Here is a 19,043-nt window from a genome sequence, read left to right as displayed (position 1 = left end):
GAGTCTGAATGAGAGAGTTGTAGGTCAGTTTGAGTAATGATAATTTATTAAGGAACTTGAGAGGACCAGAGAAAAAGACCGATTTGGACCGGAGAAAAGTCTGATATGGACCAGAGAAAGAGTCCGATTTTGACAAATTCCACTGTACTTTTTTTCCCAACTGACGAAGATTTTCACTAAAAATATAATCTGTAAACCAGGAAATGAAAAATGTCTTTTGTACATGGATTTGTTTGACATGACTAAACTTGCTTGAGAGTGACTTTCTAAATATTCTGGTTGTTTTTACCTGTGATTAATTTAGTATGACCGTGAGACCACTAACCACTTTGCATGAGTCATCCAAATACTTACTGAATATGACATTCCTCAAAACTGTAATCAATATTTCATGTGTTTTGACGAGTTGCATGTGTTCATGTCGTCATGTCTGCTCCTGGATGGTTTCTCCACACCCTGTCCTCCATGCATCAGTATCATGTACAATAGAAGCTCATCCAGCAGGAGATCCAAGACTGTCCCCCGTCATATAGAGGCCAGGCGGTGGTGATACCGTGGATCATGGACATTGCCACCTGGTGGCACATGGATGTTACGGGCATCAGTGGCCAGGGATCCGTCCCAACTGATGGATGTGTGGCTTGCCCATTGGGGACCGACCATTTCAGATTCGGGGGAGTTGGGGCTGTGATTTTGTATTGAAATCAGATATTTCTTTCAGTTACAGCTAGAAAACCCGATTTTTGATATTAAGTTATGAGCCTGAGTTATTAAGAAAAACACTGCAACAATGTAATTTTTGTGGGAGGCAATGTCTTCATGTTTCAAATGTCTTAAGAGTTTTCAAGAATTTTCGGGGGCGTTTTTTCAACTGTCTGAAGAATAAAAAAAATTCAAGAATTTTCGGGGGCAATGTGGGAGGGGAGGGATACATCCCAGGACACCTTACCACCCCTCCATCCGCAGCATGCCATGACACATTTTGACTGATTGAAAGGGGATAGTTGTGAAATGACCTGTAGAATATCTCTATCTTGGTTTCAAATAGTGCCTAACGCTTATTCATTTGGGGGGCCATTCATTCAAAAAAATACATCACTTGAAATAGTAAGCAATAATAGTCAAATGTTACAAATAAAGTATTAAATGTTACCAATAGAGGTAAAAATAGGAAACAAATAGATGGCATATAAAAGAAAAAAACAATGTGTACTAATGAACGTCCATGCACACCAAACACTATTATTAGACCATGTGCCTTCACTGGCCATGGAGGGGGCACGGTAGGCCCAGTTGTTTAAGGCATCGCAATTCGCTGTGGAGAGTTGCGTTCCTTGGGCATGCCTATCCCGATTCAACTCTTTTTTATGTCTGGGTTTGTCAGCACCATCCCCGTGCTCATGGGTTTCGCCAAAGTGGTAAACGTCTGAGACCTGCATCACTTCTGGCTTTCCTCCCACATTAAGCTGACACACTGTGATAAGCAGCATTAAACCCAAACTCATTTACTCACTCACTCCTGACCATAGACAACTATTAGAGGATTTATGGAGGTAATGAGTTCCACATTTTAGGCTGTTTTCTGTCAGTATGAATTTCATTGAAAAGCACTTAAGCACTCATCAAGTCAACATGCTAATTGGGGGGCACGGGTGGGCCAGTCGTCTAAGGCGCCGCGATTCGCTGTGCAGAGTTGCGTCCCTTGTGCGCGCCAGAAACCTATGATTGTGGGTTCGAATCCCGGTTCGCCCCGATTATGTTTCTAGGTTTGTCAGCACCATACCCGTGCTCGTGGGTTTCACCAAAGTGGTAAACGTCAGAGACCTGCATCACTTCGGGCTTTCCTCCCACATTAAGCTGACACGCCGTGATATAACTGGAATACTGTTAAAAGCGGCGTTAAACCCAACTCACTCACCCAACATGCTAATTAGGAGATAAACATACTGTGTTTCAATGTAGAGCTAGGTTACCTGTAGGTTATCCATGGTAAATTGAATTTGGAACAGAACACACAGCTGTTTCAATCAGAGGGGGTTTATTGTGAATTGACATTTCTGATTGACCAATCAAAATCAAATATTTTCCAAACTCATAGTAGAATAAGTCTTATGCTTGCCTCCTTTACCTCCAAGGCTCTCTTTACAGCTTGCTTCTCTACTTCTGCTTTAACTATAATTGCATGTTATATTTTCATTAAAAAATTCCATATACTAATTTCTTCAGAATTCACAGTCATGATTAGACATGTTTGAAGCTGTGATGATTACATTATGATCTTGTCTGCATGGTAAGACTGCAGTTTAAGTTGGAGTGAAATAGTTGTGAAATCCACAAATATAGACTAACTGTACTGGCTGCATATCTCATTTAAATTTTACATGGTCGGTGGGGTAGCCAAGTGGTTAAAACATTCACTTGTCAAACTGAAGACCCGGGTTCCATTCCCACATGGGTACATGTGAAGCCTATCCTGGTGTCCCCACCCCCTTGATATTGCTGAAACATTGCTGAAATATTGCTGAAAGCAGCGTAAAACCATACTCACCCGATACATTTTACATGTTTACAGTTTATGCTTTTGTTTTCCCTGTATATCACATTGTCTGTTATTAAAAAGTGCAAATAATTTTTCTTTACTAATCAAATAAGTGAAATTAACGTTATGTTATACATTATAACAACAACAATTGGGGCCGAGTTGTTTCCATGTTCTTTAGATCCACCTCAGTGCAGGATAGTTGTTTACATGTTCTATAGATCAACTGTGTTCATTTTGTTTTATTAGTCTGGCTAAAACATATCTAAAAGCTTTGTTAAGATCAACTCACTCATTCATAGTGCTAAGTGTTGCTTACTGGGCTATGGGAAGAACCGTAAAGACAGAACAAAATCTTGTTTTCGGCAATACAGTGGTCCCTCGCTACAACGCTACCAATGGGGTCCAAATAATTGGTGGGCGTTATAGACGATGAGCCGTTTAACCGAGGCCGAGGCGGGGGAACGCGCTCGGCCAATCTCACGATCTTCGCCTTGTCTCGCACATTGCAATGATACAAGTTGTTTACCGTTCATAGTGTGAAAATATATATCCATTATGTTTTCGCCGTTTGTTATTATTTACAAGCCTTAACTGTGGTAGTAACAGACGCTATGAGTGAAGAGCCAATCACAATTCATTACACAAGTACAGAGTGTTTCACTGGCATTGATTGGTCATCTTGCTTAAAATATGGAAAACGAGAGTTTTGACCAGCACTATGCGCATTCATACACATTCATACAAATATAGACACACATTCAAGCCAGATTAATTGGTTTGATGCGGTTACTTGATCCGAATCAATAGGAATGACCGCCGTGTTGTGACAGCAACTACATGTGAGTTGACATGGCGCCTCAAATTGGATTGCCCACTAATTAAGAAAATAAACTTTGCTTGTGGTTCTCTTTTATTGCATGCATGCGCTTCTAAAATCAAAGGATGTATAGTGTGAAAAGTTAACTAGTAGAACAATTGTATTTCCGGGACTTGCCGCGGATGTTTTCAAACAGATTATTAGAACTCCATTCAGCGAAAAATGGTTGATTATGCAATGAGAAGCATTATGTGCAAATGAACAACGAACAACAATACAATCATGTCTGTGTAAAACTCTCAGTATTAAAAGTGTACATAAATTTTGGGAGCCATGCGTTACCGCGCGTAGTAACCGAGGTAGCGCTTTATCGAAGAGCACAATAGCGCGGGATCACTGTATAACATGTGGTCTAAGTATTTAGACATACACAAGGAAAATTCTGTCTTGTATGATATCAAACCAGATACACTCGAGAGCTCTACATATATATTTGAAATATCTCAGAATCAATTCACTGGCCTGGACAGAAAAATGATAGAGATATCGTCTGATATTATGACAATCCTGTCATTTGTTCATCAGTTGTGTGGATTTGCTTCAAAATGTTATGACTTAGAGATGCAAGATTCATGTTATCAATGACCTTGACCTCCAGGAACTGGTGCAGCAGAACCAGCTGGCCCTGACGGCGATCCAGAGCGGCTCCTCCAGTGGTGACCTTCTACGTCAACAGATCATCCTGCTAAACAAGCAAGTGGAGGATCTGAGAGAGAAACACAAGTAAGGAGGGTGATCTTTGTAGAAACTGTCATCTCACGAAACTTCTCGAATGACATTGTCTGTCCCGATGTTTGTTTACAAACAACAAAGGGAGGTAACTCTAGTTTACTAAATCACTTCCAGTAGGACACTAGACATGTGGGCATATCTCACATGCTGCCACTGACCTTCACTACCTACAATGATATCTGCTGTCACATAACACTGTGTGTATGTTGCAGACTGGAACTGGCGGAGCTGGCAGCCCAAGCGGAGATGAGTCAGCTCCACAAGCCACTGGTGGCACCGCCCAAGATCAAGTCTCTGGACATCACCGATCCCAACCTCCCAGCCGAGGTGGAGAACCTGGAGCTCTATAATGAAGACCTGCAGGTAGGTCTCACTGGGGATGGGGACAAAGGTTCCTGTAGGTAGGCACGGGTACCTGTATGTAGGTCTCACAGGGGATGGGAACTGGGGTAGGTGTCACAGGGGATGGGGGGGACAGGGGTAGCTGCAAGTAGGTCTCACAGGGGATGGGGGGGACAGGGGTAGCTGCAGGTAGGTCTCACTGGGGATGGGGACAAAGGTTCCTGTAGGTAGGCACGGGTACCTGTATGTAGGTCTCACAGGGGATGGGGACAGGGGTAGCTGCAGGTAGGTGTCACAGGGGATGGGGGGAACAGGGGTAGCTGCAGGTAGGTCTCACTGGGGAGGGGGACAAGGGCACCTGCAGGTAGGTCGGTCTTACTGGGAATGGGAACAGGGGCACCTGCAGGTAGGTCTCACCGGGGAGGGGGACAAGTGCACCTGCAGGTAGGTCGGTCTTACTGGGAATGGGAACAGGGGCACCTGCAGGTAGGTCTCACCGGGGAGGGGGACAATGGCACCTGCAAGTCTTGTAGGGAGTGGGGAGGAAGAGCACAGACACAAGCAGAGGTAAAGGCTATTGACTGGTTCTGATCTGTATGTATTGTATGATGTTGCAGGCCCAGGTCTCCCATCTAAACAATGAGCTGTCCCACACTCGGCTGAGGGAGAAGGAGCTCCACCAGAGAGTAAGTCATGTGACCACCTGGGCCCACTTGCACAAAGCGATCTTAGCGCTACGACTATTGTAAGCCTATGTTAAAGTATGGGAGTTACGATCATCTTTGCGCTAAGATCGCTTTGTGCAAGTGGGCCCTGGTCTACACAGAAATACTGATCACCTCGGTACCTCAATACTCCCCTGCCTTGCATCCACAAGACTCCAAGACGTCTCAGCCATTCATTAACAAGATAGTATATGTGATAACATCATGACACATACAATCAGATAGCAATACATAAACAGTTATAGATTTCAATAACCTTCACTCATACAAGTTTAGTTTACTGGTGGTAAGGAATTTCCGTCATGTGTCTGTGCGTTATGTGCCTTCCGTCATGGGCTTGACTTTATTGAATGACCTGTAATTCCAGATTGACATCCTGGAACATCGGCTCCAGAACCCCCACGGTGACGACACCCCTCCCCTCAGCCCTGCAGGGTCCTACTCCTCCGACGGACCCCTGCTGCGGGAACCTACTGAGTTTGAGGTAGCTATGGTAACAAATGTGTTCAGCCAATAGAATTGAGATAATACACCTGATACCCAGGCTGTACAGCAAACATTGTAGTGAGTGAGTGAGTTGGGTTTAACGCCGCTTTTAACATTATTCCAGTTATATCACGACGTGGCAAACATTGTAAATCAGGACAGTAACAGTCCTTGTGAAATGTCAGGATTAATAACAATAATGATGGAGTAATACCGATTTCTATAAGCATGTAAGCATTCCTGGCTGTCATCATCCAGAGGGCTGTGTTTCAGGCTCATGGCATCCGGGCCATTCTTTTGGAATCAGATCTTTTACTCCAATGTGATACCTGTCTGAATGAAAATCTGACTACACATTCATAGAAGGTTGAGTCAGGTGGAAACTGCAAACGTGGGTTTTTGAGCCAATCACATGTCAGCTTTCGAAGACAATTTGGCCTCATTTTTCTACAGCTTTAAATCAGAAAATTTGATCTTAGCAAACAAAGGGCACCACAAAACACAAATATACCCTTCATGGTATACTCTTTGATAGGTGTAGATGACATAGTACTCACGAACAACATGGATCCATGACAATATAATTGCATGGCTTTATTGTCTTTGCATTTGGAACTTCTTGAGCAGCTTCATTTTTAAGTGACAGAAATAATATATGCTTGCCTGAAAGTTTTGCTCACCCCTACCGAGCATTTAGAAGCCTTGACTCTGATTAGTTCATGAGAAAGTTCAAATAGCATGGCCTCCTGTAGAGGTGTCAGATAATTGGGAAGGTATCGTATTGGAGTCAAAGATCTAATCTTCGGAGATTGGGTATCTGGACTGAGGTTTTTCTCTGTATTTCTAACATTTCAAATTGTTCTCCTTCTAGAATGTTATACATGTTAAACCGTTCTGCTTTTCTTCCAGTATTTGAGAAACATCCTCTATGAATACATGATGGGGAAGGAAACAAAGGTAGGTCTACAGTGAGATGTTCTCATACTCCATCATAGAAGCAACTATATTGAGAACACATGTGACTTCTGGGTTGGAATTGATCGTCAGCAACCTATGCTGGTCATAACAGGCGACATGATGGATCAGGTGGTCAATCTTCTTGACCTTGTTGATGGTGTGTCAACGTACCCCGACAACATGGATCGGGGGGTCAAGCTTCTTGATGGCGTGTCAACGTACCCCGACAACATGGATCGTGGGGTCAAGCTTCTTGACCTTGTTGATGGCGTGTCAACGTACCCTGACCACAAGGATCGTGGGGTCAAGCTTCTTGACCTTGTTGATGGCGTGTCAACGTACCCCAACAACAAGGATCGGGGGGTCAAGCTTCTTGACCTTGTTGATGGCATGTCAACGTACCCCTACAACAAGGATCAGGTGGTCAAGCTTCTTGACGTTGTTGATGGCGTGTCAACGTACCCCGACAACAAGGATCGGGGGGTCAAGCTTCTTGACCTTGTTGATGGCATGTCAACGTACCCCGACAACAAGGATCAGGTGGTCAAGCTTCTTGACCTTGTTCATGGCATGTCAACGTACCCCAACAACAAGGATCGGGGGGTCAAGCTTCTTGACCTTGTTGATGGCATGTCAACGTACCCCGACAACAAGGATCGGGTGGTCAAGCTTCTTGACCTTGTTGATGGCATGTCAACGTACCCCAACAACAAGGATCGGGGGGTCAAGCTTCTTGACCTTGTTGATGGCGTGTCAACGTACCCCAACAACAAGGATCAGGTGGTCACTGTCATATACATGTAGCTGGAATATTGCTAAGTGCGGCGTTAAACAACAAGCACACCTCATAGCAACAATGATTATATGTGTCAATAAATGATGTTTGCAATTGTGAAGAAAAGTGCAGTTTTTAATTGAATATTTTCTGTAAATATTTGCATATACACACAATAATTACCAAAATGAAACAATCAAGTAGTTTCATTTTTGGAATAAGTTTCTTAAAATTGTTCTCAAAATCTTAAACATCCAAATCATAGAAATACAGACGGAAAGGACAACCAATTACAATTTATGACTGTGAAGCCAATGAGCAAAGATAGATGATACCATCCCAATCGATTCCCAACATATCAAATCCCATGGAAAAAGGAAATCTTCGAAAGCTGCAAACTGACAGACTTGATCTCCAGTCCCTGGACACGAGACTCGAATTATTATTTGAAGTGTAAGTGAGTGAATGAGTTTGATTTTACGCCGCTTTTAGCAATATTCCAGCAATTTTACGGTGGGGGACACCAGAAATGGGCTTCACACGTTGTACCCATGTCGGGAATCGAACCCGGCATGACGAGCGAACGCTTTAACAACTAGGCTACCCGACCGCCCCTATTATTTAAAGATGTATATCTAGACATAGCTAGACTAGTTATGCATGCAGACAGACACTGATTTCCTGCTGGGAGAAGTATCACAGCTATCAGTATCCATTGTGTTTTGTGTTCCAGACCCTTGCCAAAGTTATTGCTACGGTTGTGAAATTTTCTGATGAACAAACTCATAATATTATTGCAAGAAATGAAGGCAAACTGACTGTAAGTATTACTCCCGATCCCTGCATATAGTATACTAACACTAGTACCGTGAAGATTCCGGGGTAGAATAGGTCTTCAGCAGCCCATGCTTGCCGTAAAAGGCGACTATGCTTGACTCAATTATTTACAGATTACTGTTATATAGCTGCAATATTGCTGAGTGCAGGATTCAACAGCAAACAATCACAAGTTAACACTAAATAAACTATCCACGGTTAAACAAGATTCATGAAAATGTTTTCAAATTTCTGTAGAAATAGAGTAGAATAGGTCTTCAGCAACCCAGGCTTGCTGTAAAAGGTGACAATCGGGATCATAAGAGGCGACTAACGGGATTGGTTGGTCAGGCTTGCTGACTTGGTTGATGCACATCATCGTATCACAATTGCGTGGATCGATGCTCATGATGTCCATCACTGGATTGTCTTGTCCAGACTCGATTATATACAGACCGTCTTCATATAGTTCGAATATTGCTAAGTGCAGCGTTAAACAACAAACCAACAAACCAGGCAGCCATGACAGCTGGAACAGTGCTGACTGCCACAGAAAACAACGAACAATATTAGGAGACGGCAAAGAAGAATTTGTATTTGACTTAACAAATGAAAATATGACGCTTATGTTCTGAGCAAAGAATTTATTTTATTTGAGCCTGTGTGTATTAATGGCTGTATATCGGCTATGAGCTTGGCTGGTTGTGTTTGCCTGTATCTGTTTGCCTGTATCTGCTCCTGCTAACACTAACTACCCCCACTTTGACTCCACAGACTTAACACAGACAAGCTGGTGGTGATGTTGGTTGGTTTCTGTTTTCGATGTTTGAATTTTTCTCATTTCTTCATATAACTGAAATGCTTCACAAAATCATATAATTCTAGCTAATGACAGTCACGCTGTTATTAACTGTACCAAAGTTTTGGAAATCATCAAATCAGTGGCTCCTTCCTCAAACACATACACTTGCTTGTACTCAATGTTTTGAAGAGGTTTTTATTGAAGTCCAGACATATGAATGCTTTTACTCTGAAGGATTATATTGAAGAAAGTATGACCAACCTGTAATGCAGCGATAGAAACTGACAGTTTTAGTCCTCTCGTCCTTATAATGATAACATAGCAAAACTCTTAAAAAGGGCAAATTACCAATAGTCCTTATGATACCTTAACTTTTGGACAGTTTGGCAGGGACTACAGGACTAGTGCCAATTTCTAACACTGTAATAACATTTCGTTTGTATAAAAGACAAAAATTAAATTTGTTTCCATTCATCAGCACAAATGTTGTCAAAAAATCATTGTTTGGATTTCGTTATCCCAATAACTTGTAAGTAAGACAAATCAGGCTGAAACATGCAGTGTAAAACCTCTCTTCCTCCATGTGCTTGAAGTGCCATGTAGGATACAGTGCGTCACCAGGAAGGTTGGATGTCTGTATATCGTGATTCTAGTCTGACTTATATGTGTTTGTGAAGCATTCAAGTTCTGGGGTTCATTCTCCTTTGTTGGGCGGAGGTTGTTGTGAGTGTCGTGGCCTGGTTCACAAACTGCTGACTCATGGGTTGCGCAAGTACCACAAGGATGTCTATATGCTGAACAAAACAACTTAGGGATCATGAATATTTGGGGGGATATTTTTTATGAAGTTGTATGCACAGTCTTCACTGCAAAAAATATCCCCAAAAATGTTCAAGACCCTAACTTTTTTTTGTTCAGTAAAGGATTCTGCCCTTGGCAGGCATCGTGGAAAACTTGTATTTGACCTTGTATTCTATCACTGCGTTCAGCGCAGTGTTGTAAACTAGGTACTGAGGTCTGTGTTTGTTCATTTCTCCTGTTGTCTGTTAAAATACAAGTCAGCAATGCAAAGCCATAACATTGATAATAACATTATTAAGGCTAAAAGAAATTATAGTCTTGGTTCTCAGGCACTGCCTGCATCATCATTAAGTCTGCTGCACGTTTCGTTTTTATTTCCATTTTCCCCCAAAATACAAAAATCCTAATACTTAAAACAATGAGATCCAATATAGAACAGAGTTACTTCCCTTTACATGCGCACTGCTTTATGCACATCTTGTGTTCTGGTCATGGCGGCAATAGGAGTTTGTGTACTTGTTTATATAGGGGGCCCTTTCCCAGGTTGACTGTACACAAATGTTTATTTGGTTACCGGAACATACTCGAGTTTTAACAAGCAAAAAACAAAAATGGCTTGCATGCACTATAATTTCTAGAGTCATTGCCTGAGAACCAATTCGTTTATTTATTTTTAAGCCTAAAATGAATTGGGAAATTTTGATTCGAATTTTGGGAAATTGTACTGCCATTTGCTGAAGACTTCGGAGCAGGTCTAGACAAACCCCTGTACCATCAAACATAAATTAGGGCTGAGCCTGCTAGCCAGTGTCTAATGTTAAGGGCTAGTAGAATAACAGGTTGTACTCAGTACCAACAGGCTCTAGGGATAGAATGTCCTTTCCTTTTTTTCAAGTGAACCAGGGCTACACAGAAAGACTTTTTTTGGATTATATGTGCCAAGAAGTACATTTGATCCTCCATGTATCTAATTTAGAACATTTGCCCTTTCCTTTTCTTTGAGATTGATTACATCCTTTTCTACTTCTGAATCCCCAGTTTTTTTCGAAAGAAGGAAACATAGTTTCTCCTGATGCATGTTTTCCGTTTGCTTTTTTGCATTGCTGTATTTTTTACGTATGACATTAAAATATGATACTAAAGTGGTATTGTCTATACTGTCGTACCCTGTTGGGACAGGTCGACAGCCCCCCCATAGGCCTGAGGTCTAACTAAACTTGGGATAGGGCGGTCAGGCTCTGTAACCTGGGTGACTGCATGGCATCACACCCCAGTGGCTACTGTCATTGCTGTACTATCGACGACTGATTTTATTTCTGTTATATGGCTGCTTCATTGCTGACACAGACTCACTCACTCTACTGTCAGGTGGCCAGATGCCATATCTAGTGCCCTAGTGTCAGGTTGCCAGATGCAATATCTAGTGCCCTAGTGTCAGGTGGCCAGATGCCATATCTAGTGCCCTAGTGTCAGGTGGCCAGATGCCATATCTAGTGCCCTGGTGTCAGGTGGCCAGATGCCATATCTAGTGCCCTGGTGTCAGGTGGCCAGATGCCATATCTAGTGCCCTAGTGTCAGGTGGCCAGATGCCATATCTAGATCCTAGGGGAAATATTGTCATGCAATGGTGAACATGTTAATCCTAGGGGAATATTGTCATGCAATGGTGAACATGTTGATCCTAGGGGAAATATCGTCATGCAACAGTGAACATATAGATCCTAGGGGAAATATTATTATGCAATGGTGAACATCTAGATCCTTAGGAAAATATTGTCATGCAATGGTGAACATGTTGGTGAGCCAGTGTGGTGGTGGTGTTGAACTGACATGGCGACTGATCTTATTTGTTTTGACATAGTTGAACTGTCTGTATAATCTCAATCACAAGAGAGATGTATTGAACTTCAGTTGTTCTCAGTGCCAGCTAGGCAGTACTGACTTCAGTTATAGCATAAAAATCATTGATGTTTCTTCAATCAAAGTTGATTCAACTAGTGTCTGTTTATGCCATCCTGAAACAATATTTGTCACATGCACAAAGACTGATTGATTTGACCCACATTATGAAAGGTAGAATACTATTCTCTCCACAACATGTTCTGTAGTGTATGTTGTATGAAAGGGGAAAACTGAGTACTATTGTCTTCACAACATGTTCTGTAATGTATATTGTAGCACTATTTTCTATAATTGTTTTTGTTATTTATTCAATTATGAAAGAATAAAAAAATAAGAGCTGTGGCAATTTTGCCATCTAGTTATCACATGTCAAATTTTCTCTGTAAAGATCCTGTTAATTGTGTAACTAGAGGGCAGGACTAATGCAGTAGTTAAGCACTTGTTTCTAAAACCTCTTTTTTTTGACAGATTAATAATTAAATTTAAAGTGGTCGCTGTTAACATAGTTTGTATAGATTTCTTTGAAGTCTAAAGTTATATTTTATATCTGATTTTGAAGTAATCAGAATCATTTTTGTGGAATCAACCTTTAGAAAAATATTTTGTGTCCAGAGTGGTTAATATGTTGAAAATGGTTTATGCCTTACAAAATATAAAATTCAGTTTATAGTTTTTCAGTAACTTCACTCCTATACTACATATTACTGTAGGCAATCCCACATGCATCACTTTCATGCTCTTTGTTGTGTTGGTTTCAGAAGTTAGATATACACCAATTACATGTTGTGGTGTTATCAACCTGTGAAATTGGCGACGGGCTTAGAGCTTGACAGATAAACTATAATCATATGAAAGAATCAGGTGATCCTAACCTTTTTTGGAGTGACATGAACAATGTTTGATGTTTGCCTTCTGTGTTTCAGTCGTGGCTGTCTCCGTGAGGTCATCTGAGTTCCTTGTATCGTGACAGGCAGCGCTCCTCATCCCAATATCTGTGATATACGCATCGTATGCATGGAGAACCACCTCAGTACCTGCAGTACAGATACTGTAACCAGCCAGATCAGTGATGTCTGTGAGTGACTGTGATCTGTGTTGTCGTCTGCTGTTGACTGACCGGATTGATGGCATCTGTGATTGTCTTTGTTGGGCGTCTGTGAGTGTGTGTTGTCGTCTGCTGTCTACTGGCCAGATTGATGGCATCTGTGATTGTCTGTGTTGGGCGTCTGTGAGTGTGTGTTGTCGTCTGCTGTCAACTGGCCAGATTGATGGTATCTGTGATTGTCTTTGTTGGGCGTCTGTGATGCTGTGTTATCGTCTGCTTTTGACTGACCAAATTGATGGCATCTATGATTGTCTGTGTTGGGCGTCTGTGATGGCGTGTTGTCGTCTGCTGTCGCCTGGCCAGATTGATGGCATCTGTGATTGTCTGTGTTGGGCGTCTGTGATGATGTGTTGTCGTCTGCTGTCGACTGGCCAGATTGATGGCATCTATGATTGTCTGTGTTGGGCGTCTGTGATGCTGTGTTATCGTCTGCTTTTGACTGACCGAATTGATGGCATCTGTGATTGTCTGTGTTGGGCGTCTATGATGGTGTGTTGTGTTGTCATCTGCTGTCGCCTGGCCAGATTGGTGGCATCTGTGATTGTCTGTGTTGGGCGTCTGTGAGTGTGTGTTGTCGTCTGCTGTCGACTGGCCAAATTGATGGCATCTGTGATTGTCTGTGTTGGGCGTCTGTGATGGCGTGTTGTCGTCTGCTGTCTACTGGCCAGATTGATGGCATCTGTGATTGTCTGTGTTGGGCGTCTGTGATGCTGTGTTATCGTCTGCTTTTGACTGACCGAATTGATGGCATCTGTGATTGTCTGTGTTGGGCGTCTGTGATGGTGTGTTGTGTTGTCGTCTGCTGTCACCTGGCCAGATTGATGGCATCTGTGATTGTCTGTGTTTGGCGTCTATGACTGTGTGTTGTCGTCTGCTGTCTACTGGCCAGATTGATGGCATCTGTGATTGTCTGTGTTGGGCGTCTGTGAGTGTGTGTTGTCGTCTGCTGTCTACTGGCCAGATTGATGGCATCTGTGATTGTCTGTGTTGGGCATCTGTGATGGTGTGTTGTCGTCTGCTGTCACCTCGCCAGACTGATGGCATCTGTGATTGTCTGTGTTGGGCGTCTGTGATGGCGTGTTGTCGTCTGCTGTCGACTGGCCAGATTGATGGCATCTATGATTGTCTGTGTTGAGCGTCTGTGATGGTGTGTTGTCGTCTGCTGTCTACTGGCCAGATTGATGGCATCTGTGATTGTCTGTGTTGGGCGTCTGTGATGGTGTGTTGTCGTCTGCTGTCGACTCGCCTGATTGATGGCATCTGTGATTGTCTGTGTTGGGCGTCTGTGATGGTGTGTTGTCGTCTGCTGTCGCCTGGCCTGATTGATGGCATCTGTGATTGTCTGTGTTGGGCGTCTGTGAGTGTGTGTTGTCGTCTGCTGTCTACTGGCCAGATTGATGGCATCTGTGATTGTCTGTGTTGGGCGTCTGTGATGGTGTGTTGTCGTCTGCTGTCGACTCGCCTGATTGATGGCATCTGTGATTGTCTGTGTTGGGCGTCTGTGATGGTGTGTTGTCGTCTGCTGTCGACTCGCCATACTGATGGCATCTGTGATTGTCTGTGCTGGTTGTATGTGACGGTTATCTGCTGTAAAATAGATGACATCTGTGATTGTCTGTGTTAATCATCAGCCAGTGTGATGACGTGTGTTGATCATCTGTGATTGACTGTTGATCAAGGGCTGTGTAGAATTGACAATTAATGACTTGTTTATCACCAGACATTTAGGTGTTCACAGTCATGTTACTGTGACCGTTCGGACATACAAATATATAAGCATTACAACTGGACTTCTGGCTGGACTCTTCGGGCTTGGTCAGCTCAACTGGACTGACCACCCAGGTCAACTCTCTGCTTAAACACCTCCAAAACAACAGCCATGATCAAAGTGAAACAAGGGGAGGTAATCCCAACACCACAAAGAAGTTCAGAGCTGCATCTTGAGTAATTTACTGTTGATCTGGTGTGTTTGTATAAAATTATTTAGAAAACTTTTTTATAGGAAAAGGGGTTAATTCAATCTTTAGTTAGCACCATATAAGAATTCCATGTTGCAAACATTTCTTTACAGTTGAATCCAAGCAAGGTAGATTGTGTGGATTTTCATGACAAACAGTTTTTGTGCACTTATTTGTTTTGGCTTAAGATTCTTTTTGAAACTTTATTTCTGGTATAACTGTTCACTATTATCTCTGTAACCATAGTGATAGTGCTTTCAAGAATTCCTTGCCAAAAATTAGCAATCAAATTTCTCCAACCAGTTGTAGCTACAATTTACCATTGCTGACATATACCGTATTCACCGTATTAAGAACCCTGCTGCAATCATCGCCCCCTGAGCAACTTTAGACCATTCTGTAAGTAATTTTTATAAGTGCCCCGACTAAGATCGATTACATTGCAGTCTATATTTTCTTGTGTGTCATACAGATTTAGTTACGGAAAAGATCAGTGCAAAAGTGGTATATAATTACCAAGCAATTATTATCAAAACTGTTTTAGCTTCTCCGATGTTTGAACCAAGTTTGTTCACTCCGATCACTGACAACAACTTTAATTCTGTATGGTTTTAATAAGTGCCCCTGTTTTCCCAATTTTCTTTGCACAAGGGTGTTTATTACGGTAATATGGTAACTTGATTTGTTTTATATGTAATTAGATGTCATGTACAGGGTACTGGAGTCATATATATATGTAGTATATTCAGAGATGTACATACATGGTTGATATCTGTTGTTGATATCAGTAAACAATGACACCCTCATACATGACGGATTACCACTAGGAATTGGGATGAGTAAAGATTAGCTTTAAGTGTTGTTTGTTTTAAACATTTTATTTGTTTTTGTATGGTGTCTAGACATAAATGCTTTTTTTTAAGGGAAATAGATTCAAATGTAATTTGAACGTAGACCCATATTTATAAAAATATTTATGTTTTAGCTAACCTGTATCCAAACATAGCATTGTAGAGATGATTTTGGACTTAAACCTGTTTTGTGCTGTGTTTGGAGATGCTAAGCTGATTGTCTTGATCAAATAAAAAAATGGTTGTGAAGTTTTAGAAACCTATGACGGTAGCACGGTTAGTGCTACAAATGGCAGTATCATATATGATTCAGAGAAATTCCTACAAGCCATCTATCAGTTGTCATAGTTACCATGGAGGCACCGTCCCCTGAGAATACTGCTTCCCTCTGACACAAACTTGCCAAAGTAGGTTTTTTCTTGTCATGAAATCACTTCACACCTCACCAATATTTTAAGAAGTAAAATCACTCTCCCTTTTTATTCTATTCAATGTGCTAAATAAGGTATTTTTTTCACAATTCTCCCTAAAACAGTCATCATGACTGATGGCCTCATACCAGGTAGCTGCTGATCACTGGATCACCAGGCATCGGTACCACGCTGCCAGTACCAGGCTGCCAGTACCAGCCATCGGTACCACGCTGCCAGTACCAGCCATCGGTACCACGCTGCCAGTACCAGCCATCGGTACCACGCTGCCAGTACCAGGCTTCAGTTTTTTATTTCTCGTCATTTTGACATCATCTGGTGGTGTTCTATATATTGACATCATCTGGTGGTGTTCTATATTTTGACATCATCTGGTGGTGTTCTATATATTGACATCATCTGGTGGTGTTCTATATATTGACATCATCTGGTGGTGTTCTATATATTGACATCATCTGGTGGTGTTCTATATTTTGACATCATCTGGTGGTGTTCTACATATAGACATCATCTGGTGGTGTTCTATATATTGACATCATCTGGTGGTGTTCTACATATTGACATCATCTGGTGGTGTTCTATATATTGACATCATCTGGTGGTGTTCTATATATTGACATCATCTGGTGGTGTTCTACATATTGACATCATCTGGTGGTGTTCTATATATTGACATCATCTGGTGGTGTTCTATATATTGACATCATCTGGTGGTGTTCTATATATTGACATCATCTGGTGGTGTTCTATATATTGACATCATCTGGTGGTCTTCTACATATTGACATCATCTGGTGGTCTTCTATATATTGACATCATCTGGTGGTCTTCTATATATTGACATCATCTGGTGGTGTTCTATATATTGACATCATCTGGTGGTGTTCTATATATTGACATCATCTGGTGGTGTTCTATATATTGACATCATCTGGTGGTGTTCTATATATTGACATCATCTGGTGGTGTTCTACATATTGACAGACTGGGGATGAAGTATATCTTTGTATCTGTTTTTTCGCAGTATGGCTGCAGTGCTTGTTACCAAATGTTCTGCTCAGTGCAATATGTTGGTTTTTTTCTGTTCAATATTATCTTTCTGTCTTATGAATCATGATTATTATTAATAGTTATGCATGTTAATGATTATGTTTATATTGCTGACCAAATGTGTGTGAATGATAGCTGAAGGGAATGACTATTTGAATATCTTGCCAATTGATTTGTTTTAACTAATAGATTAGTTTATTTGGTAGTCATGTAGTTTTGTGTGTTAAGAGGAATGACATATGCTTTACATGTGTGTTGCATTGTGCTTATTGCATTGTATTTATTCAAAATATCAAACATAGCAATAAGAACACACAAATGGCCAATAAAACTGAATGATGTTTCTTGAATGAAAGCTCTACACCCTGAATTTATTACTTTGCTTTTCACCTAACAGTGTTTTATTTTATAGGAAAAGCATTTCAAAAAATGATCCTGATAGTTTACTGTTTATAAATGTATCATGTTACAGTTGCCATGACAACATAATTATGAGATCTTCATCTTTTCTTGTTTCACTTATATCTGCCTTACTGCACATAATTTACTATAATGGTGGTTCATCAGTTAATTCCATGTAACCTGCAAGATAGCTCCACTGTGACATCATCTGACTATAATGCAATGCTTCATTCCACTGAAATACAGTGAAACCTCTTTATTCCGGACACTACCAGTTCGGAAACCTCGACTTTCAGACGATCGTCATGGGAACATCAATCTGTATATATATCAACATTACTTAGATTCCTTAATCTGGATAATTTCGCGAAGAAAGGTACTGGATTAACGAGGTTTGACTGTACAATGAATGTGAAACTGGACACATTGGATATATCCACTGTATTTTTTCAGTATGTCTACTCACACTGATATTCCTATCGCACATCAAATATTATTCACAATTCAAACAATTTGCATATGGTCAAGACGTTAAATTCTAAAACCTTCAAAAAACTCATCCAAGTCATGTGATGCCTAGATCTTAACGTCACATGTACTTGGTGACAGTTGATATTAACAGAGCATTTAGAAGATTCATACCATAGTCCAATACTCATTTCCACTGCTTGGGTCAAAATGGAGACACCATTGTATATCTGTGTATCAAAGATTAATTGGTTGCAAAACTATCAAAGACACCCGTATCTTTTGCTTGTAATACAAAACTCAAAAGAAGTTAAAGATCACCTGACTAACTATAGTCATATAAAAAAATGGGTGTGCTTTAACTTCTTTTGTGTAATATTAATATTAATATATAATTTATATATAATGAAACATCCACCGTTGTGTCTAGGGACAAAGTATGATTGTCATATGAGGTGGCTTTGATGATCGGGTTAGGTTCATTGCGTGCCATCGTACCCCAACTGCATGGATCAGTGGATTGTCTGGTCCTGACATGATAACTTACAAGCCGCCATCAAATGGCTGGAATTTTGAAGTGTGCTTGATTCACCTAACCTTATAGAATTATCCCATATTCTTAGCCTCAACTTGAACAACTTCTTCATACTTTTATATGACTCATTCATTCTTCAGGACTTGGCTTCATAAATATGGACAAAATCTTGTGGCTTTTTCCTCTCTGCTGGGGTCTTGGAAAGTGAGAGATTTGTGCAGGTGTGTGGGTTATCTCCCCTTGTTGGTGCTATGGAGACAACATGGTGGTGGCCTGCCTATCAGATATGGTTATTTGTATATATTGTTCCTGCACAGCAGTTATTGAATTATTTTCTGGGTGTTTGCTATGTGATACGAACCCTTCAAGAGGTGCATGATTCAGAGTATTGTATATATGGGAACATGATGATAAAACTTACCAATAAACCATAATCAATATTTCCATGTGTTTTGTTCTTGAGCAGAATCGGCAATCAATGCTTAC

At 41.1% G+C, this 19,043-nt stretch overlaps 1 protein-coding gene across 2 annotated transcripts in view; it reads left to right on the top strand.

Moving 5' to 3' along the window:
• LOC124131078 (golgin subfamily A member 4-like) overlaps window positions 1-18,999 on the top strand; it is a 50,381-nt gene extending 31,382 nt beyond the window's left edge. The window contains exons 17-24 of one of the 2 annotated variants that reach the window (XM_046494169.2): window positions 4,018-4,142; window positions 4,364-4,514; window positions 5,111-5,179; window positions 5,586-5,702; window positions 6,614-6,661; window positions 8,170-8,256; window positions 9,027-9,057; window positions 12,681-18,999. In XM_046494169.2, the coding sequence (XP_046350125.2) occupies window positions 4,018-4,142; window positions 4,364-4,514; window positions 5,111-5,179; window positions 5,586-5,702; window positions 6,614-6,661; window positions 8,170-8,256; window positions 9,027-9,032 (603 nt within the window). In that variant the 3' untranslated portion in view covers window positions 9,033-9,057; window positions 12,681-18,999. The remainder of the gene's footprint in view (window positions 1-4,017; window positions 4,143-4,363; window positions 4,515-5,110; window positions 5,180-5,585; window positions 5,703-6,613; window positions 6,662-8,169; window positions 8,257-9,026; window positions 9,058-12,680) is intronic. The other variant, XM_046494168.2, reaches the window with a different exon arrangement.
• The last annotated feature ends 44 nt before the right edge of the window (window positions 19,000-19,043 follow it).

Source organism: Haliotis rufescens, unplaced genomic scaffold (assembly GCF_023055435.1).
Source record: "Haliotis rufescens isolate VD_foot unplaced genomic scaffold, xgHalRufe1.0.p SCAF_10, whole genome shotgun sequence".
In the NCBI taxonomy this organism is placed as follows: domain Eukaryota; kingdom Metazoa; phylum Mollusca; class Gastropoda; order Lepetellida; family Haliotidae; genus Haliotis; species Haliotis rufescens.
The sequence above is the reverse complement of the archived record's forward strand: the minus strand, read 5'-3'. Positions and strand labels throughout refer to the sequence as shown.